General features: G+C 38.2%; 1 protein-coding gene across 1 annotated transcript in view; it reads right to left on the reverse strand.

Annotated features, from left to right (window-relative positions):
* The window catches only part of SNX25 (sorting nexin 25), an 84,190-nt gene extending 61,099 nt beyond the window's left edge, over positions 1 to 23,091 (reverse strand). The window contains exons 1-4 of the mRNA XM_026846645.1: positions 23,061 to 23,091; positions 11,400 to 11,482; positions 2,568 to 2,784; positions 2,222 to 2,232 (exon numbers count right to left, since the gene is read on the reverse strand). Of these exons, the coding sequence (XP_026702446.1) occupies positions 2,222 to 2,232; positions 2,568 to 2,784; positions 11,400 to 11,421 (250 nt within the window). The 5' untranslated portion in view covers positions 11,422 to 11,482; positions 23,061 to 23,091. The remainder of the gene's footprint in view (positions 1 to 2,221; positions 2,233 to 2,567; positions 2,785 to 11,399; positions 11,483 to 23,060) is intronic.
* Positions 23,092 to 23,725: the final 634 nt, after the last annotated feature.

Consider the following 23,725-nt stretch of genomic DNA (forward strand, 5'->3'; position numbering starts at 1 on the left):
TGTCCTCCTGGGCACAGTTTCTTTCCATTACTTTGGTGTATTTATCTGTTGTCATATAGGAAAACTGAGACAAAGTGGCTTAGGTGGCACGCCCTCCAGAGATGGTACAAGAGGTATTTCAAACTTGTCTTTAAAAGGAAACCAGACAACATGCCCTTCACTGTCACACTACAGTATAAACTCAGCAGTGGAAATGAGATGCAGTGCTCCAACGGGCACTACAGAAGGAAAGATACTTTGCTCTAATTACAATCTCTGTTCCAATATATTTATCATCCCATTATTAGACACACAGGGGGAAACATGTGAATGCCAATTTAAACTTACCACCATATTAAAAACATTGACAGAAAGCAAAAGTAGATCAGGAAGATCTCTGTGTTCCCTACCTTTGGAAGAAGAATTTTCTGTGTTTGAACTGGGGCAATATAGAAATGAATTGTAGGCTTTCCAAGCTAGAAGTGACATACTTTGTAGTTCTCAGTCTGTAGCTTAAAACGTCACAGTAAACTCCACAGCAGTAGGCAGTTTAGTACAAAACGCAAATTATTCTTAGAACCACAAATTCCCTTAAAAAGAAAACAATATCAGAGGTTTTGGCTGTGCTTCCAGGTTTATTACATGCATGCTCAGACCACTGGGCAGTACAAATTCAATCTGTGGCATATGAGCACAATCACATTTCTGCTGATTTTGCTATAGTACATACATAGCATTTAAGCCCTCTCTCTACCTGCCAAGGAAAGGTGAGCCCTGTGCAATTTCCATAAAGCTTCCTGGACTTTTTCAGCAAGTTTGGATGAGCAGCACAAGGATATACTAGTGCTTCACATTTTGCATTATGCAGCATCATGCCCCTGATCTGTTGTTTGGCACCTTAAAACCAGACCTTTTTGCTTGTGAATTCACAGCCTTGCAGTATGTGAAAAACAGTCAATGGATCCAGCTTCAACCTATACAAAATCTGCAGTTACAGCTGTGGGGTTTGTTGTGGGTTTTTTTAACCCACTATCACATTAATTCTTGATAGGATTTTTTTCATTACCATGTTAATGTAGCCTGCCTTATCCAGCACTGACTAAGGTGCATTTACCATTCCAAAGTGAAAAAGTTAATTGGAAAATACTCAAGAGAATTTTAGTTCTACATAGTGGAAATAACAATCCTACGAAGACCAACAGGAATTGGTCATAATTCTCAGTAGATAAGGAACCACATCAAGAATCAGCATTAATAACAATTAATATTTCTGCAATTGAAGATTCTATGTCCCTAGCTTTAAACAGGAAAAAGATTTACATTAAAATATATATATATATATATATATATATATATATATATATATACATACACACACACCATCCTCATTCCTTAACTGTTCAAATCAAACTCTTCCCAAAAGCAAGTGCTTTACTGTGATAAAGGGTAAGGGCAAGCATATTGGTTAAAAATCAGGGAGCACACTTAGGAGCTTTACCCGACCAAGAGATTTCTACCACATTCCGGGGCTTAAAGTAACACCTGGAATCCAATGTAAGATTTACTGCAACGTGCATACAACTTAATTTCTTCTTTTCTTGAATGTAACCACTCTTTAAACTCCTTTTTTGTCTTTATTTCCTATACGTTAGCTTACATAAAGCCGGCATCTACCACAAATACATTAACCCTATCTTCTGCTACAGAACACAAAGAAGTGTCAATGGCAACACCCAGACTGGTCACTGACAGAAAACAGTTGATATATTTTCTCAGAAAGGGTGTTAAAAATATGTGGATCTAACTCTAGAGAAAACAATTTCACAGCGTAAAATGTATCGTCTAAATCCGAATGACCAAAGCGTTATTTCAGGTAGGACAACAGTTAGGTAGACATAACCCCAAATTCCACGTACAATTACACAAATTGTGCATTCAGATGTGGGAACTGCATAGGCTGAGTTCCTATTAGCAATTACAATTTGGGTACAACTCTAGTATTTAGTGGACAGCTGACATTTTTAAGTGGACAAAGAGAGACTTGCCAAAAAAGGAAATTCATGGAATTAGCAAGATAACCTAAACAGAGAAAGAAAATCCAGCAATTTTTCCAGTAGACAAATCTTGCTACTGCAGGACAGGCCACTCACAGAAACCACAACACTCTGCCTCCCAAGCCTAGAAGAAATGAGAAACTGAATGGAATTAACCCTGGTGCTATTTTGGGAAAGGTGCAAATAACTATCTTCTTGTCTGATAGCACCTCTCCTTTCTCTTGCAGGTTCACATCACTTGCAGGAACTGCTCAAAGAGCCCACCTCCTACTGTTAGCAAAGGATTCAAGGATGAAATGGAAACAGCAGTTTCATCCCAATGAACTCTGAGAAAAAGGAGGACAGGTGTTTCCTTCCACAGGTCTTACAGATGTCCTGAAGCCTGCCTGATCTCTGAAACTGGTAATAAACTTGAACTGTTTTCTTTATTAGTTGCCTACAAAACTGTTACAGTATCCGTTACTTTAATATAGCACATCTGAAAGCAAAGAGAGAAACAGCAAACTCTAATGAAATGCAGAGTTTTGTTTTTACCTGGCATTGGCTCCTTTAAGGTCACAGAAGTGCGAGAGTAAAGTTTTCACTACATCATTGCAGACAACTTTAACTACATCAATGTGACTCAGCCTCTGTCGCAGCTGCTTGGCAATCTCCCAGAAGTCTTCAGATAGCAGCTGGTACAGCTGTCCTTCATCTCTGCTGAGTTGCCCATACCAGGACAGGATGTAATCTCTATAGCTGTAGTCAAACACTGTAAGGAGAAACAAAACAATAAATAGCAAAAACTGCACAAGGAGAAGGCACACCAAGATAGGAAAAACTTAATCCTCCACCCTTCTCCTCAAAAATTAAACTGGTAATAGGTTTCATATCTTCTTCTTTGGGTTTTAAATTCTTGCCAAAGAAAGTAAGGTTGGAGAAATCTGCACCTAACAAGTTATTGGAGGTCACTTTGCAAAGCAAAGCAAAGCCTGTAAGTGGATTTGCTCAGGCAGTCAGGTTACTAGCTACACACAAACCTCAAACTAATACCTGTCTCTCAACAGTGGATTTGGTTATATGAACTATCATATAATGTGACTGTGTCTAGGCTGTTGCAGACTGAAACCAGTCTTCTTTACACAGGAATTCAAGTCACCATTCCAAAGTCACAGTTAAAAAGGGAGGTGGCAAGATTTTTTCAAGAGACATTTACAATACTGACCAACACTGTAGAAAGTACATTATAGGATCAGAAGAGCTAGAGATAAGAGAGAACAAGTAGATTAGCAAGACAGCATGAATTTCAAAAATGATGAGGTATTCCTAACCATATCTGCAAGCAATAACCAAGATTACTGTAATTGTGAGTCCCATGGCAACACCATCTTCCACCATTCTGACTTTTCTTTTTGACAACATCTGTGTGCCTCCAGTTTTACTGACATTTCACTATAGCAGATGTCCCTGGAGGTCTGGGAGGGAGCAGGAGGTGTTTAGCGAGCCATGTTTAGCAGTTACAACAAGACAGGGAAAAAGCTGGGGTGGAAGGAGAAGTCAGTTTGCAGCTACCAGAGGTAACTGAACAAGGGGGAAAACAAGTCATGTCCCTGATAATCTGAGTAGCTGCTTTACCAGACATCCTGATTTCAGACTTTTTATATCAAAAGTACATATCATTTGTCAGTGTAAGCCCATGGTGCAAAGTAATCATAAAACTCCACTATTTCTTACTTTGCACTTTGATAGAAGTTGTTTGTTTGGCAGTTTAGTAAACTATAAAAAGCTCCCTGGCACTGCAACAGTGAACTAATAACATACTAACAGCAGAACAACTGCTGCTGAATACTTTTGCCTGAAGTACTTGCAGACCTCATCCAATATCACATTAAAAGCATTTCAAAAGAAAAGGCTAAAACTGATAAAAATTTCTAGTCGCTTCATAAATTAACTTCCTCAGGTTTATAAAGAAACAAGTCACTTCATTGAGTATGCTGAAATACAGAGTTAAAGCCTTGAAATAACTCAGCAAAAGGATTTTTAAATTATTTAAAAAAAAAACCATTTCAATAAATAAACAGAAGTTTTGATTCTTTTTTCTGATCCAGGAAAAAAAAAATATGCCAAGCCTTACTGCAGGATGAGAACTTCCAGTACTGAAACATATCCAATTTCATTACTTTTCTAAAACAGAGAGAGAAAACTCTCACCCACAAATGCTACAAAGTGATAAAGACAGTTATAAAAAGTAATGTTGTTCTTAATAAGCAAGCTGAGAAATAATCCCTTGATACACTGAAGAGCAACTGAGAACAGCATTTAAAAAACCTGAAGTTTATTACTTATCTCAAGTCTGTCATCACAATACACATTTTAAGTATTTTTACACAGCCACCCCCATGTCCTTCTGCAACCATGTTTTTCTTACAGCTTGGTTACTCTCTTCTGTGGCAATACCTGAAACGTTGTGGAAAGCCAATCACAGCATGGATTCTTCTTTTCATCTACCCTGTAAGAAATCCATTTCCCAAGCACATTCAAAACACACTGCATTGTGGTATCTGTTATCATCATCACTGGCAGATAATGACCTTTTAAGATTTTCTTACAGATGCTTTGCAAGGGTGCAACGTAGCATACGTATTCAGCATCTTTTGCCTAAGAAGCCAAGTCATAGTATACAGTGGTGGCTCCAATAGATATCTATTGGACAGAACTCTACAAAACAAGAGTAAAACTTGTATCTCGATCCCTTAGACTATATTCTCTTTCAGAACACATATCTATCCCATATCCCACCAACCCTTAATTTATAACCATATTTTTAGGTAACTCCCCTCCAAAATGAGCTCAGTTGCTAGGTCACTCCATAATCACCGTCACATTCAATTAAGTCTCTGTGCTTTGATAAAGCACAACATTCAAACATATAACAATGCTAACTAGTAAAGTATTATGAGAATACAACTCTTGCGACTTTACTACACTCACATTTGAAATACCCAAAGCAAGATCTATTACTGTGGGAAAACTCCTGCTTAGACTCAGCAAGGTGATGGTATGGTTCTTCATCTTCATGTATCAACATGAAAGAACCATGAAATCTAGTGGGAATATCAAACTAAAGATAAAAGATCACCAATCATCACCAAAAATTAAGCCACTCAAGTATGAAATACCTCACTTCTGTTTCTCTCCACCAGTCACACACATTCAACACCTTAAATGGATTAGCCCACTTTAAACCATATTTTCCTGCACTTACATTTTAAAACTCTCTTCCTTTACATACTTTCCATAGTTTCCTTGTCCCTTCTGAGTCTTGTAGCCCTTCCTGCATCACAGCAGTTTAACCATACTGTTCTCTATAAAATTCAAGGTAATTAAGAGCCTAAAATGAGCAATGAGACAGCTTTCAGGACTTTGTTTAAAAAAAAAAAAATCTAAAAAGGGTACAAGCCACAGACACTAACAGCAGTCTGTGTTGGGGTAAGACACTGCCTCATCCATATATATCATCCTGGACATGATGCACTTTGCTGCTTTAGCTTCATACCTACTGATGCAGCTACTGCCTCTTTCAGCACCCTAAAGAAATACAGAAAACAAATATAAGAATTTTACAGAGCGCAGCTTGCTTCCTTCAGAGGAGAAATCTGCTCATGCATCTCCTCTCATTATTTTTACACTGAACACTCTCTAAAACATTGAAAACAACTGATCAGAAGACAAGAAAGGAGTAAAAAGAAAAGTAGAACACACTTTCAGGATAATACCTTACTACACTAACTCAGCCACTGCAAACATGAATTCCTTCTGATCAAATCAGATGCAGTGACAGCAATGAGTCTGGCACAAAACTGTTGAAACTTCTACTGGGTTTTCTAAATTAATTCAGAAGATCCAAGAAACATCATTCCCACATGAAAGTGAAGTTGAGCCTCTTCAATTACTCTTTTTAAAGACTGTAAACTAAAAAGAGTGTTGGGAGTAGAGAGCTGAAAGCTTGTGTGCAGGTTAGTGAGGAAAACCCTCTAGACCTTCTTACTTCACTCCTAACCCCATACAGGTCTACAGATAACTACTATCCCTTCTTCTTCCACATTTATTCATTCATTCATACATTCAGAGGTTGAGCAGCAAAACAAGAGCCAGTAGATCAGACTGGCTTCAGATCTGCAATTTGCAGAGCTTCACATTAGACAGCTTTTATACTGCTAAGATTCATTACCCAACTTTATGAAAAGTAACTTAAGAGCAGCAAGGACTAAATGCCTACCCAGTTTCTCAAAGCACCATTAAAAAACAGATCAGAAATATTCTCCCTATGCAAATGCAGAGACCAACTTCCAAGTTTCAAACGAGAAGTAAATATCCTTTCCTGAAAGCACTGGAGAGACCAGAACCATTCCATTAAGTTACGGTCAAATCCAAAACTCTCCTGTGACTGTATCAACAACAGAAAAGAAGGTATAGCTACAACATTCGCTTGAGCTATTCTACAACAGCAAGGACTGCAATCTGTAAAATAGAAATGCAACATTAATGTGAACTGTGTTAAAATCCTGCACCAGGAAACCATCATCAAACAGCCAAGAAGCATTATTATAATGCTGTGCTACTACAACATTAGATTTAACATGCATAATATGGTTATCATAAGCTATACTTAAAGAAAAGTACCTTCAATAAACATTTAACAAAAAAGATGACATACCACTGTTAAGTACCCAGCAAAGAACTTTTCTATCGAAGTAAATGTTAAATGCTTACTTGTTATAGATACTACTTTTCCTCCCTGACAAAAGCCAATTCAGTCAAAAAAAAAGCACCTTATCTTCATCTTCAAAAATCAAACTAAAATATTAAAGCTCATATGTTGAAGTCTGTAAAAATTACTAATAAATACTCTGAACATGCAACTCTATCACTTCAAGACATTAATTTTTAAATTTAAAGAAATAAAGGCCATTATTCACTTACTGTATTTCAGACTTTATTATGTTTTAGCTATACAATCCAAATTAAGGTCATGAGGCTTTATTAACATTATCTCTACTTGTTGATGTTTCTCATGCCCACAGATTCAATATTTAGACCATGGTGTTAAATGCTGGCAAAATGCTGTATAAACGCCCAGACTTCAGTGACTGAGAACCAGCCCCAGTCACTAGCAATAGCGATTTACAGATTTCAGTTCTCTTGTTAAAGTTTGTGTTTGAAAAAACACTAGCATTTCTTGGTTTACTTGCATTTTACAACATTATTCAAACTCTATGAAACTGGCATGTTTAATAGATTAAATCATGCACAGATGGATAGCCCTGGTGCAAAAGAGATGATACCCCAACAGTCTCCCATTCACACTGTTTGGTTTCTTTTTATTGAAATTTTCTTGACATTTGTTTCTTTAATAATTATTATGAATGTGCAGAAAAAAAACCCATGAGAAGTTCCAAATATATAAACAATGGAGGAAAAAAAACCTGTTAAGAAAATCTAGCAAATGCATTAAAAAAAACCCAGACAAATTTCTTTTTAAAGAGTTTCACCCATGTATCCTTTGCCAAGAGTTCCTAGCTCCAAGTGTTTGAATCCCAGTAGCAGAGAGAACATGAATTCAAATTAAGTCTTGCTCATATTTTGGACCCAGATAACTCCTTTTTTTGAGAGTTGTGGGAAAAAAAAAAAAAAAGAATACAGCTTTTCAAATAGAGTGGCAGAAGCTACTGCAAATTTTTTTTTCTAAATGTCAATCTGTGAATCCTAAATTGAGAAATGAGAGAGATTGAGGGAAAACTTATGTAAGGGGAAGTCCTGCCTTCTATCCCTAACAGAGTTCTTCTACAGGGTCACCAACAACACAAGGCAAGATCTGATCCATGAGTACAATTTAATTAAATTCCCAAAAGTATTTCCAACAAGGCCACCTCAACATAAGGTTAAAGGAAGATAAGCCATTATGCAAAAAGAAATGGCTCTCTGATGTGAAATATTTTAAAAGCTAAGAAACACAGGATATGAATGGTCAATTTTCACAGCAGCAGAATTTCACAAGAAGAGTTCTGCTGGGATTTGTGCTATGGCCTATGCCATTTTACTTACTCATAAATGATCTAGTAAAGCAGGTAAGTAATATGAAGACCAATTTTCCTGGCACTATTAAAGCAGTAGAGACAAAGACTGACTGTGAAGAATAACAAAAAGACCACAGGATATGGGGTCATAAAAACGGGAGATGAAATTCAGTTTCTGGGAGGCCAGCTACACACACGGCATATAAATCTACTGACAGCTACACCCTGCAGCCAAAATGGTACACAACAGCGGGACGAGTCCCACCAAGCATAGTCTCTTGAGACATGTTCCTCAACTACCTTTTAGGAACTGTAGTTACTATATCTGGTAACTACATGGTTACCAGACAAGCAACAGGAAGCACTAAAAGACTAAAAGTATTTGTAAAAGTGGGCCATCTTTTTCTTTGTGTTAAGATAAATGAAGGATAAGCAACAATCAAATCAATCTATTAAGAAAAAGCATGAAAAATACGGAAAAAATGCATTTCAGTGCTAGTCACTCAAGTACTACTAGCTAGAAAAGGGACTCAGAGGTTTAAAACTAAAAGGCCTTTCTGCCATATTCAACAAGGAAAATCTTTTTGTAACATTACATTCATTCTGATTTTGCGCACTTCAATTTCCTAAAACGCACCACACAGTAGCAGGATTAATTCGCATCTTTCTCTCACCTCGTATCTACAGTTTATTCACTCTGAAGTACCACCCTTTTACACCACTCTGTTGTCAATGGGAGATAGGAAAGAAGTTTAGCACTGAGCTGTAAACCAACATGAACAGAAAGTCCTTCTTGGGGGCGCTTAGTGACCAACACTGTAGACAGACAATTCCCAACAACTCTATTACACTGGCTTGGACAGGATGAGAAGCTATCCAAGACACAGGAAACTATTATCAGCCAATGGCCACCACAGGAAAACTATCTAAGCACCATACTGTTTTTAAGTTCACTGAAATAAGACTGACATTTAAAAGGGAAACATGCATGTCCCCTTCAATTAAAACTAAGGATGATCACTGATATCCATCCTTTCAACTACATCAACAGACTATGATGAGAACATCAGGAAAAATGCAATAAAGCACATGACCAACACACCACAGAACCTCAGGGAACAGTGCGGTAATGGAGAACCACTCTAAACCCAGAGAGAAAAAGCCACACAGACTGGCTGTTAACACCTGCAAAAGCATGGCATGACTTAACAGTCAACAGGCAATTCTTGAGGGGTGCAAGATAGTTAACAACTAACAAACCCCGGCAAACTTCACTACACAGATGATGAAAAACAGGTGAAGAAGTCAGAATTAACCAAATGGCTCTGTATAACCAGAAACAGCATTTCTATAATTAAGTGATGTTGGCACCTCCAAAAATGTTAATCCTTGCATCCCTAAGGTAAAGAGATGCAAAATCTGATTTAAAAAACCACTGTGAAACGCCATCAACTGTGATAGTCTGACAACACCTCCTCAAAACCTCAAGTGGCAGCATGAATCTGAACTCATCCACAAGATTAAAATCTCAGAAGAACCAGAAGACTCCTAAGTAAATGAATGAGACTTTTTAAGCATTTTGTGGAACAGTTAGATCTAGACAGCAAGAAGTTGGCAAAAATTCCTGGGATTTACAAATACTTTAATCCTCATCAGTGTAAGACTGATTATCATTTGAGTATGGCACTAATGAAATAGAAATAGAGACAGTATTTTTTGTATCATTAAAGTTTTATTTAGCCATGAACTTGTAAAAAAAGCATTCACAATACCCAGACAACTACAAATTTTGAAACTGTCACAGGACAAGGAATGTGTCCTGTCTGTTTTCAGACAGACTTATCACTTTAGTCTTAATATTTCTTTTTGGGATTCATTCAGTATCTCAAACTTAAGTTGACTCAAACACCTTCCAAAACTAAAAAGCTTGCTTAAGTCTACACATGCTAGAGTGAAAAGTACAGTCTCATCCTTGTCAAACTTCACAATGGAGATGTTGGCTTCGTTAGTCACTTAGGCTTGGAAGAAATACAAACAAATCTAACAAGTTTGCTCTCCAAAATTCAGAGTGAGAATGGAGAATAAAAGCTACTCTGAAAAATAGCTGAAAGGCAAGTAAGCTGTCACAACAGAAGCTCCTCAACTCTGAAAAATGAATCACTTAAATATTGGTAACTTTCTTCCAGCCTTATTGAGTAAGTATGGACTTACACATCCAACTAAGTGATCTGCGGGATAAATACCTTAGATGAAGACAGCTCCCATATTTTTTACAGACACATCAGTAACCAAGTGCAAGTAACAGGAGGGAAGTGTAACTCAACTATCCTTCCCCCAGTATTCCACAATACCATTTGTCTGTCTCCAGATAACTCCACTACCTCTGACTGTGCCAATGATATCAAGGCTTTATTTTAGACTCCAGTGCAGGTTATCCAAAACATAAAGTACACATGTGAGAATACAGCAAATAACCTGTTATGTTTGTTTTATACATGTAATGTTTAGACTTCACTACCCTTTTCACGTCATTAGAAATCCTATAATCTGACCGATTCCACATGAAAATGGTTCTTAAAACCAAATTATGATATAACAGTTCACAGAAACATGATATAGTAAAGTATTCTAATTTTATATTTTATCTACATATCCTGGTAAGAGCTATTCATAAATAATAAACATTAAATAAAACTTAAAAAAACATTACACATCCCAAGAAGTTTTCCTAAGACAACCAAACTGTTTAAAGCAGTGTTAATTTTAAAACATATTCTCCAGATGTGAAAAAAGGGAAAAAAACAGTACTGCAAAGAAATCTTAAAGGAAAAAATATTCACAATGTTCACAATTTACAGTCTAAAGCCCAGTGACTGCACTGGTGATCCACAGATTTCATAGACTGTATCAGCCGAAAACACAAACAATGATTTTTAGATTCAGTTTTCATTACAAGAAGTGCAGTAAGTGGAAAAACTGTTTGTAAGAGTCTACAGGATTTATCATTTTGGGACAACCCAATCAAGAATCTTTGAAATATTTTGGCTTATGCACAACTATTAAGGAGTATATTTTAATATATTTCTGTAAAAAAACAGCCACTAAAATGACAAGATATTAGTTAAACTGCAAAAACACAACACATTACTTACTACAGTAGAGCTCTTGTGAGGACCAAAACCGTGCACTTTTATCTTGCATCAAGGAATAAACCAAGGTTATATTCCAAAACCCTGGAATATTATGCTAAGAGCTAAGAGGACAAGAGATATTCAGAGTGTAATGCTTCTTTGCCCAAGTTAAGACTCACCTTCTTTCAGTGCTTTATCCATGTTGTGAGAAATGACGACTCTCCTTGGCTGGACTGAATCATGGGAACTTCCAGACCAAATATTCTGAAATTCGAAGAGATTCATCGTAAGAAAAAGGAATAAACCAAAAATGACAGAAGAAATAAAACTGGAATTCAAGGTGATAGTACTGTATAATTTGGGTTTTATACAAATATTGTCACCTCATATGATTAAAACAGATGAGTGTCAGTTGTCTATGAGATTATTATACATCATTTGTTAACCACACATTCATGCCCACTGTTGTGTATTGTACACTGTACAACTTGCCAAATCATCTTAAGGTTGGGTTTTTTTGGTAGAAAGGAGCTGTATCCATTTGCAATTCAATGCACTGAGAATAGGACATGCATTTAATACAACAACTGGAACTCTTCTATTCAGTCTTTTCACAGCTTTAAGATCTCCAAGAGATAGGTCAATAGCAAATATAAAACCTTTACAGCCTACTGTCACTATGTCATTTAGGCTCATAAACCACTTTTAAAATAAAAGCAAAGCACTTAAATCTCCTACAGTAATTTTGCTTCACATTCTGTTGGGTTTCTTTCAAAGACACTTCTGGCTGCTGCATTTTAAGCTGATGTACTATACATTTGTCTATTTTGGAGTATTAGCTCTTACAGTGTCCAAACAGGTGGGCGGGCAGAGAAACATATTTAGGGTGCAGACAAAAAGCAGTGATTCATGCCGTCTTTATATAGAAAGGAGCTTATTTCAAATCAGAAATAGAAATTGTTCCCACTGCTACTCAGCTTACTTCACTCCCCTTGATGGGAGCTCAGACTCTCCTCGATGAGGAGACAGTGCATCAAAAACATCACAATCCCTCCAACATTCACCAAACAGAGAAGAAAGAAAGCAGTATAAACTTTGAGAGGGGGGTAAATAAAAACACTCTTTAATGTTTTTAAAAGTAGTATGCCATTATTTCAGCCAATCTGCAGGCTAATAGTGTATTTTGGTTAAGATATTTTCCTTCTACTGTAGATACACACACGTAGAGCGTAGTATAAAGCACGTCTTACGTGACACAGATGAAGCAGTCTAAGCACTACCCCAACAGCAAAATAAAGCTGTTTTGACTCTCTCACACCTAACACATAGCATTTCTACAGATACTTTCCAGGCCTTGAGTGTGCTCCTTTCACCCACAGTTAATTTGTTCCAGCTTTTGGATGAGTGCAGCAACACTCCCAGGCACTACTCTGAAACCACAGCTGTGGTCTCCAGCCATCATCTTCCCCCTCTGACAAAACTATTAATGGCAAGAGCAGCAAGATTTCAGAATGTGTGCCTTCATTTGCAGCCCCTCTTACTATCAAAACTATAGTTAAGGAGGGGTAAGGACAGAGTATTATCTGATTAGTGCAGCACTACATATTTTCATTGGCCCCTTTTACCCGAACAGGATGCTGGTAAAAGCTTAAGCCACACCCACCTAAATGGCCGCAGAAAGTATTTTGGCTGTTTGGAAGAGCACCTAATAACAATATTTGTAAGGCTTCAATACATCGCCTCAGAATGCTAATGCTGTGCTTCGTCCACACAAAGCTGTGCTAATGCTAGCCACACAATTACTTCAGGATTTTTCCACTTTATTTGCAGCAGGAAATAGGATGATTCATAACCACTCCAATTTAAAAAGAGAAGAGACAGACTCACAGAGACATTAAATATCCCAACTAGATTTGAGGAGGGGAAAGGGATTCAGAAAGCCATATTAAGCAAAGTTGCTCAGGTACTTCTGTGAAGAAAGAGCTCCTAAACAAAAGGCCACAATCCTGACTGAAGCTCTGTGCTCAAACATAGTCCATCTTCTGTAACACTCACGCTAGCTTGGGTATCCTACAGGACTAATCCTTCTGCTAAACTGAGTCATACCTGCATAGAGATCGGTAACCTCAAGCCCGTAACTTAGTTCTCACTTGCAACAGTTCTCATTTGTACATAGTTTGCAGGAAGTGTTTTTTACAGCCTGAAGCATCAGTAAGTGTTCTCACGAAGTGCTAGCCAAATTTCAAACCTAGTTTAAACACAAGCTGAGATAAGAAAACTATAAATGCTGAATTCTTACTTTTGCCTTCCTACCTGCCTCAGTTTTGGACTTATCTACAGTAGAGGGAATAAAAAAAAAAAAAAAAAGAAAGGGGGGTGGGGGGAATTCAGAGGAGATGCGTGGTTGCAAGTAGCTTGCTCCACATCACCACATTAAGATCCAATCTACACAGTTCCAGAAAGCAGGAAATGATCCTTCCATGTTTCAATCTTGAACACTCAAGTTAACAAGGCAGACTATTACTGCCTCAATGAAATGCTGCTTCTTGGAGAAAAAGATATAAACTTACATTTCAGATTGCAAGAATATGTTTAATTGCGAGTGTCCTCTAAGGTTGGTGTGTTGGACTCCTAAAACGCACCAGCTTTTAATTTTTTTTAATAAATAAATAAATAAATAAATCCATGTTTAGCACAGAGAAGGTCAAGGCAATCAAGATCAAGAAGTATTTAAGAGGTAAGAAGTGAATACCACCACTACCGATGGTGATTTTGCTGCTGCACAAATGTAGCCACTGAAGGGCAAAGGAAGATGCACGGTATGTTGGATTTGGATAAATTTTCCATACTCATACAGGTATTGCATACATGATGAACAATTGAGCAAAAAGCAATGCACAAGAAACAAACCTCACTGAAAAACAAGGTTTCAATTTTGTTTAAAAACAAATTTTCAAGAACAGATGAGAATCTAACATTTGAATAAATAAGAATGTTTAAATGCGTTGGAATCTGTTGGCTGGGTTAGTTGAGGCTTAAAAAAACAGGGGAGATCTTATTGCTGTCTCCAACTACTGAGTAAGAGGGTACAGAGAGGAGGGAGCCAGACTTTTTACAGATGCAGAGGACAAGGGGCAAGGTTGTAACACAGGAAATTCCCACCACTTACAAGGCAAAACTCTTTTAATTATGAGGCTGGTCAAATACCAGAATGGGAGTGCTGAGAGGCTATGGAGTCTCCATCCTTAGAGATATTCAAAACTCGACAGGACAAAGCCTGAGCAACCTTACCTAGCTGGACCCGCTCTGAGCAGGAGGGTGGACTAGATGACCTCCAGACATTGCTTGCAACTGAACTATTCTGTGATTCTTATGATCCTTCCGAAAACCGTGAATTTAATTTAGTGACTGATAACAGATCAGATCTGAAGTTGCTGTCTCTAAAGCAGCTGCTCAAACTCCTTTTTCCTTTCAGTCTCACAAGCTCGCATTTAGCAGAATCAAGTCTTGTTAGCTCAGATTTGCTTTTAAAAAATTCTGTTTCTGTGACAATAATGATGCATTAACTGAAAAAAAAAAACCTAAAAAGCTTAACAGACACCACTGAGTTGCCTGACATATAGCAACAAACACCATAAAATCAACGGGAACAACATAGTAACACAGGTTTACCAGCACCTGTGGTAACAGAAGGATTTCAGAAAATTAATGATCCAAACCCAGCTCTAACAGCTGAGAGAATGAAAAATCCAGATTTCAGTAGACGATCTTCTACCCACCCCTGCCTCAAGTCAGATGGAGGATGTATGCAGAGAACAGGTTCAGATAGAAAGCCTAGACTTAAATGTTTTCACATTTTTCTTCATGTCACTCATCTAAAGGAAAATGGTGCTACATTTCATGAAACAGTTGGCATAACCCTGACTGAGCCAAAGATGTTCGTAAATGGATTTAACACAGCTCAATGCTCTAGCTTCGATGCTGGTTTATACTGATTAAAACCTGGTGTGTTCCCTTTAGTCCTGACTTGCACAATCACAGCCCAAAAAACGGGCTCTATTCCACAGAGCTTATTGTTGAAGAATGGCAGAAACCAGACTGAAACTTAAGTTGACAAAATGACTTTAAGGGGTAGGGGTGGAGCACATCTGGAAAGTTCATGCAAAGAATGAGGTTGCTAACAACAGGGAGGCCTGCTTCCTGAAACAGTTCAAGTGTTCCCCAATTCTGACTTTGTTTACAGGCTGAAAAAAAAAAGGATGTGTGCATTTCCTGGAGACTTCTGAATAATACTCACTGTTTGATGCTTTTGAGAAAAATTTAAGACGAAAACAAGAGTCTGAAAGGGCCAGGAAAAAAGCCCAAGGTTGGCATTGAGCCTGAAGTTTTTTCTTAGGTTCATCTATAGATGCAAAAAGTTAATATTATTTATAGGTTTAAACAATTTAAGTAATTTAAAATTAGTTTTGAAGAAAACAATAGATGTTACATAATACTGAATTAAGAGGTGTTTTGTCAACTACCCTGAATAAATGGCAAAGCAGAGAACACAGGAGTACCTTCCACTATCAAGAAATCCATCTGCAACACTCAAGTCATCAAATGCAATTCTTAAAACACAACAGCAGATAGCCAGGCACATGCTAGAGGCTTGCCACACACAGAATTACTCTGCCATGGAATTAAAGCCAGAAGCAGAGAAAAATTAACAATTATTTCTATTACACTAACTCAATTACAACAAAACTAGAACAGAGCCCAGGACAGATCTTACAATATAAATGGGCATTGTGCATGAGACACCCAGTTTAATCACTGATGTAAAAGGCAAAGACTATCATCTCATTCAGCATACAAGAACTACCCAGTTACTCATAGCTACTTGCTCCACCCACTGCTGCTCTATTAACTTTATTCTTTTTGTTGTAAAACATATATTAACATGAGACTGGACTTTGATGATAGAAAGTCACAGCTTCAAATAATACTTAACTGAATTCTCCATAAATTCAGCTTTAACTGATCTGGATAGATGTTTTCTTACAGTAGTAAATATTACTTCAACTTACGATGCAAAAATAAATATTCACAAGAGTTCACATTTTTAATTAATACCTATAGTTCTATTTTAGATTACAAAGCAAGTACGTATGTGTCACATTAAGCATTAATCTACATATATTAAGGAATACTATAACTACCAATTTAAAAATCAACATACTTAAAGCATATTAATCCTATTATGTTAAGCATCATTATCTCAAGAACTATTTTATAATACCAGCGTATCTTATTTCCACCAACACAGTTGCTTCTGGAACATGTAAACTGTGTGCATTATATGGGTATCTTCTATCTGAATCTACCATGTTCAAAACTGATAAAACTATAGTGGTATAAAAACTTTATGATCAGGGCAGAACTTCCTTCACTTGAGATTTCATATAACACTAGACATAAGAATATGAAAATGAAACATTTCTCAGGTAATATTTTCATCACCATCAGTACAGCTAAGAAATAATTGGTAAATAAGCATTCGAATTTCTGCTCAGCGAGAAATACAGCATTATTCTCTGGTGGGATCTTTAGTATTACCATTTAAATAAAAGCCTACATGAATTCACAGGGTACATGCACAGCCCCAGTCTACTGAACATCTCCACATTCTCCCCCTGTTAAAAACAGTCAAGAACCTAGGGCCTATTCTTCACCACCAAGAGAACCACGTGCTATGAAAACTGAATTGTTGGCAAGCCAGAAAAACCTGCACAGACTCACGTCTCAGCTGCAGAGTCTCAGCTTGATAGTCACAGAAATTCCTGCATTGTCTACTGCTGTACCCTCCCTCCCACATGACTTTTCGCCATACAAAGGTAACGTGTTCTGTCTTTTTAACAGAGCATCACAAAACATGCAGAATGAATTGTCATTGTTCATTTTATTGACATTAGCTCTCTCTTTCACTGTGCGTGGTTAATAGTGAAAAAAATGGTACAGAATGACTAGTCATTCAACCACCCCATGGACACAACAAACTTGTTCCCCTTATGATGACACAATTTTATTTTGTTTTTTAATCACTTAACAAGGTGGCAGCTTGGGAAAGGATAGAGCATTCTATATAACTGTCTCTCTTGGATAAATTTTGCTCCTTTTCTTTGCAGAGCACAAGGAACCAAGACCTGGAAATAAGAAAGAACTTCAGATCTTATTTTCAGAATGTTTCTGATACATGTGTTGAGTATTTTCAATCCCAAAGTGTATCTTCAATGCAAGATACTTTCCCTCTCAATGCTATTACAGAAGTTTGGGTTCCACCTTTCAGACGCCCCTGCCAGAGACTTGGACAGCAAGATGCCAACAAGCCCACCATCCATCCTTCTTATTAATTCAGCATGGCTCAGTTATCAGGAAAAATGAACTAGCTACCTACTTATATTGTCAGACATAAAACACTTTTCAAGTGAGAAGCAGCCCCTACAAAGGCAAAAGCAGCCTGATTCACAGCAAAGTATGAAATGTCAATCTAACACAATGTTGAGAAAATTAAATGTCAAGTACAATACAATGCAGAGCTGAAGGCAACACAGGATATAATGGAAGGATAAAGGGTTATATGATGAGAAATCTCTACATATACATGGTGGATAACAGACTGTGTGGAAAACAAGTCCAGTCACCACTAAGTAGTTAAGGGACAAATAAGTGAGACATAGTTTGAAAAACATTTGATTTCCCAGGATCAGTTTCCTGTGAGAATAAAGTTATCACTTCAAAGGTACACCTGTAAGTAATCAGCCCATGCAGTCCTGACAACACTTGCAATTCTGAAAAAGCTTACAAATCCCTAAGGATAACAGATATTCCATAGATCCCTAAAAATAAACTGTAGCAGAAATGTCCAAACTACAGGCTGCAAAATGTAACAGGCCCCCACTGAACTACAAGCTGCAAAATGTAACAGGCCCCCACTGAACTACAACTGATCATTTGCAATTCATGCAATATTCTCTTACAATTTTAACACATTCCTGAAAGTGGCAGGCAATGCTACAATACCTTTTCATTATTTAACTTCAGGACTTGTCTAGCAGTAAACTCGTCTGAATCATCAAACACTGACTGTTAACCTGCCTGTGTAAGAGACAGCACTAAGAACAATGTTCTATCAATTCTGTTAAAAACAAATTAAACGTACACTCTCCTTTCAATCCAGGAACAACTGATAAATTAAAAGAATGGCAGTAGATTGGAATATTTGGTTGGCCCAAGAGGAGCTAAAACAAGCATGACAGAGAAGCAGCAAGCAGAGACTGTAATGACTGTCAGAAGAAACAGCAAAATTCCCGCAGTATCAGATCCCTCAATGTTCCCTAATGGACCAAAGAATGAGACAGCCTGTGGAACATGCTTGGCTTTAAGTTGATTAAAAACCCCATAAATATTTTTTGAAGACTTGCTAAGGCATAAAGATCAAGACTGAAAGGAGTGAGGAAGTTTCTCCTCTCCCTCACAGATGTTCCAAACTGCTCATTACCTCAAGAACTGTCTTGCATCACACTTGAAACTGATGCCCGCAGATGGCAAAGCTTCCACTTCCTACAGCTGCTGGGGATCCTGCAAGCTTGCCTTTGCAAGCTTCATCTGATGGCAGAAGTCCAACAGCGAAGGAAGATAAAACTGCACGTCCTTTCTCTCCACTTCCCTCATGTTCTTCAAATGCAGCAGAGCAGTCAGCTTGGATACATACCACGGCAGGTACTCAGCCCAGGTTAAGCCGCCATCCCGTCTAAATGACTCAGACAATTTCCAATAATCTCACTATTCATCCTTCTACAGATTGACCAAAAACCAGTACTAACTTCCAGGACACAGAGATTTCAACAATTACCTGATTCAATGAGAACAGATTTACCCATGCTCTCCCATTACTGCCAGATCCACTAAAGTCCATATTTGAGGATGGAACAAGGCTTCAGGAACATAAGACATGGTCACATATGTCTCCCTCAGGGCCAGAAAGTAAGAGTAAACTATTTCCAAAAATGGAGAGCTACTAAACAGAAGTGAATAAGAGTGACCAAATATGTCAGGAGCTGAGTTTTAAAGAAATACTCAAAATCACTGACAACTGTTAATCATAGGAAACTAAAGCATACCATTTTTGCAGAAAACACCCACATTTTTTACCTTTCTGTTAGCGCTGCAAGACAGGCTAGGTAGATCATTCTCTATACAGAGTATCATTCATTTAATATGAATTTAAAATGCAGCATTTAAATCTAATAACTAATTGAGGTGGTTTTGTATTATTGAAATTGATAACCCAACTGTTTATTATTAAGAGTTTTTGCTTTGAATTGGGAGTCAAAACACTATGCTGAAAACTCTCTCCTGCCAGGTTTTTTGGCAGAGAATCAACTCACACAGGAAATGTGGGGTAAAGCATTCTCACTTCCCCTTCCCACTAACTTGGTTAACATGGTTCTTCGTATGAGTCCAAGCCATGTCCCCTACAACCACACAAGTTAACAGCAGTGTAGGGAACAAGCTTGAATTTAATGTTCTAACTAGGGCTATCTTTGGTATAAGCATATCCACTGATACCTGGAAAGTGAAAATCCCCTTTGAAACAGACATTTTTACGAAACTACAGTTGGGTCACCATGCCTTTTTGCTGTCTTGCATTTTGCTGTTCTCCATCACCAATAATCTTGTCCTAAAACAGCTCCTCCTGGGAAGTGCTGAAAAATACCTGACAATAACATAATGTACAATCTCAAGGTGTTGATCTATTCCCACTACTTCAGTATCAAGAGAAACTATTTACCAGTATTATGAATGCCTGAAAGTACTTAATAAGTAAAACAATATTACGAGTTGCCTGTACATGTCTCTTCCCTTCTCCTTCCAATGAAAATCTAAAAGAACACTGTAAGAAGCACAAAGCTTTATGTAGAAGACAGAAGTCTGCCCAGACATACTTTGTGACCAGACTATGTTGAAAGCACACCTCATCATGAGGATATAAACAGCACACTTCACTCTGCAGTTCTCAGAAGGTTTCAAATGCTCTTGCTGAGATACCCGAGTTTAGTAGAAAGTCTTCACCTTACAAGTCCCAAGTATTTACGACAAAGCATAGCTTCACATTTGGAAAGATGGCCTCTCTAGAAGCAAATTCAAGCAAAATGAAAAAAAGCATACACCTTGCTCTACTGATGTCTGAACCTGCAACACAGCACTTCCTCATCCAAGTTACTCACTTGCATGAACAGGTCCATGAAAATCAACAGCACTAAAATCACATTGTAAGTGCTTGCAGAATTAAGAACTTACAAAAAACTCTTTTTTCAGCACAGTATAAAGAACTCTACCCAAATCCCTTTGAAGTTGATCAAGAGTACTCCCACTCACTTTCCAAGAGCTGAGCCTGACTCCCACTAGAGTAAATATTTATTACTGAATACTTATGTTTCTTCATTTCTTAACCCATGAGAAAAATCACTTCAAGAAACAAAAATATAATCTATCTGCCTTCAGTTCATGTACATACTTACTACACATGCAGAGCAATAGGCCAGCCATAAGACTCCTCAATTAAAAAAAAAAAATTTGGGTTTTTTTTTAATTATTAGGCTAACAGAGTTCTTCCCTGTTCTTGAGGAAAAGACATGACAAGGCTGAAGAAATTCTAGCTTTACAGTCATCCTACTACCGGTTCCCAGAAAAGAAAAAACAACAGGATCATGAGGCTCCATGGAAAATGGGACAGTAAGAACTAAATGGTAATAAAACAGTGTAAATACAAACGGGTGTAAATATAATAAAAAGATTAATCTACAAATTTTTCAAAGATAAATGTATGGAGGAAACTTTGCAAGAAACATTTTAGTGAATGGCTTACACTTCCATATGCTGCCTATATAGACATTATTTCCTCCACCTACATACTGCAGAAGCACAAATTAGGAAATCTGCTAAACATACACCAAATTGTGTTCAGAAAAGGTATGTCAAGGAGCTTTGTGGCCTTGAAGCCATTTTGTATAGAAAAGAAATCAACAAAACTGTAAATTGAAGGCATGAGAAACCCAAATAATATGCCTAGAGTTACAGCTTCTAAAAGGAGGGGTAAAATAACTCCTTTTTTGACAGTCCCTTTCATACAACCAGGTTAAATTTTGAGAACAGTGCAAAGAGGGAGGGAAGAAAAATTTTAACTGAATCAGGGAGAGGGTAAGGAAACAATCCCAGAAGAAGGGTTGCAAGCAGGTACTGCTGCTTTAGCAGTAACTTTTAAATACGAGGTTTCAATTCCCTTCTGAAACAACAGAGACATACCATAGAGCTACAATAAACCCAACCACCACACACTAGACCACAGAAAGCAAGAGCAGGTGTGCACTGTTTACATATGCAAATCCCATGGATGGACACAAAAGGAGAACACATTTTGAAGAGAAACGGGCAGTAACATACCACAAAAAGAAAGTTTCACTCCTGTTCAGCGAGCTAGTGTATTATGTTTTTCACCAAGAGGGAGAAAAAGAGAGAAATAAATTAAAATTTTTTTCTTCAATTCTCAGCTTCCCAAATTAAATCAATTTTCATTGTTCGGCTGTTTCACAAATCTGAAAGTGGCTCCCATTGCGGAGCAGGGAGATTTCAGTTATGAAGTTTAATATAAAGCAGTTTTGTGCTATGTACATAATATGTTCTCCTAAAAGTAAATTAACACACATCCAGATGTTCAGATAAGTATACCAGCACATAAATGTCACTGGAGCTATGGCATTATCACCGAAATATTTAATCCAGCAAATCTGAAGGCAACAGGAATTTATTACTGGTGCATTTTTTTTTTTTTCCATTTGGTGTAAGGTAGTTAAATGTTGCAATGCAAAAGCATATAGTCCTTTACCACTCAGGTGCTCATGCACTTAATACACATTTGTTCCCCAGCATCCCTACAATAAAAAACAGCTGAACAATCCCTAGCTGTACCCACTCAATACACTATATACAGGACAGGTACCTTCTCCTTAACGCTTGTTGACTTTGTGCGTTACATCTTCTCACTTCCCCATTTCCCACTTATAACGCTTGTGCACACTATTATTCTTCACTCCCTTCAAAAAGCTGAGTATGATGTTGAGTCTTCAAAGCAAAGTGGATTTTAAAAAAGCCTACCACGAAGACAAAATGGGTATATCACACACACTGCCACAAATAGATCCCGAATGCACCTTTGTAAGTTTTATTATTTACCGAAGTAACCAACCCCTGGCCAAACTATCCCTTCTACTGACAATAATATCCTGCCAGCTTCCATTAAATACAGGCCTGGGAGAACATACTGCTCACAAACACACGCTGTTTGTCTCCCTAGGTCAAACAATGAAGGAATAAACCACTACGGCAGGTCATTAGCCGATTTAATTGGCAAGACAGAACACCCAACTGTATCTGCAAGTGATTTCTAACAGGTTCCCTGCCCTTCCAGCACCCTCTTGCTTTCTGCAAATTCAGCTGCATCGACTGCGGCCCCAAAACCACAGAAGCGACAGCATTATTTATTTGCTGCTAACAAGAGTACACATACTAACCGTAATGAACTGGGTCACCAGAACTGCCAGGCAGTACACCAAGGTGGCACAAATTATGCTCCTTTTTCTTTGTAGAACACTCAGGTATCCTGCACGAGGCCATCGAAGTGAAAGAGCACTCAGGTGGAACTGTCTACCACTGCAGCACTTCCCACTAAGGTCGACAACCCACCAGTGAGGGGCCAAAGGTACTCAGCCGGAGTCACAGGCTGGGATGTCAACCACCACCTCCCTGCGACCCACAGGCAGAGCGGAGTGCAGGCAGATCCTCATTTCCAGCAGTAGTTTTTCAGGCCTGTCTAGGATAAGCTCTGGAACATTGCCTGACTTGATGGGGGGGCTGGGAGGAAAGTTATTTTGACTAGCACCTGTAGTCAGTCTCCAAAAATCTTGTTACCAGTCCCATTCAGAAAAAAAAAACACCAAAAAATGCTCCTAAGCAGCAAGCTATAAATCGCTCAAGAACACGAATTAGTACATTTTAGAAGATGTACAGAAAATAAACGTATCTTTCACAGAGGTCTGGTTTGAGAACACCTTGGCACTTCCTCGAGCGATTATGGTAACACTATCTAAAGCTGCCCAACTTCAGAGTAAGCAAACGCTACGCTGGCTCTTTGAGCACGTCTCCCTCTTCTACTAATGACATTTCAACTGGAGGAGCAGAAGAGGATTTGATACACAACCAAGAACTTGCCGTACAAGTGTTCCCGCAATCCGAAGGTCCCTCTCAGAGCAAAGACTTGATTTTTCCTGCCTGCCCGCCACCCTCCAGCGCAGCTTTTCCCATTTAAAGCCCCGACGAGCGGGCAGGCTCCTGCGGCCGCCGGGGGTCAGCGGGGCACCGGGTTAGGGTGGCCCGGTGCTCCGCGGCGGGGCGAGGGCCGCGCCAT

This window comes from Athene cunicularia, assembly GCF_003259725.1.
Source record: "Athene cunicularia isolate RWA chromosome 4 unlocalized genomic scaffold, athCun1 chr4_part1, whole genome shotgun sequence".
Lineage (NCBI taxonomy): Eukaryota > Metazoa > Chordata > Aves > Strigiformes > Strigidae > Athene > Athene cunicularia.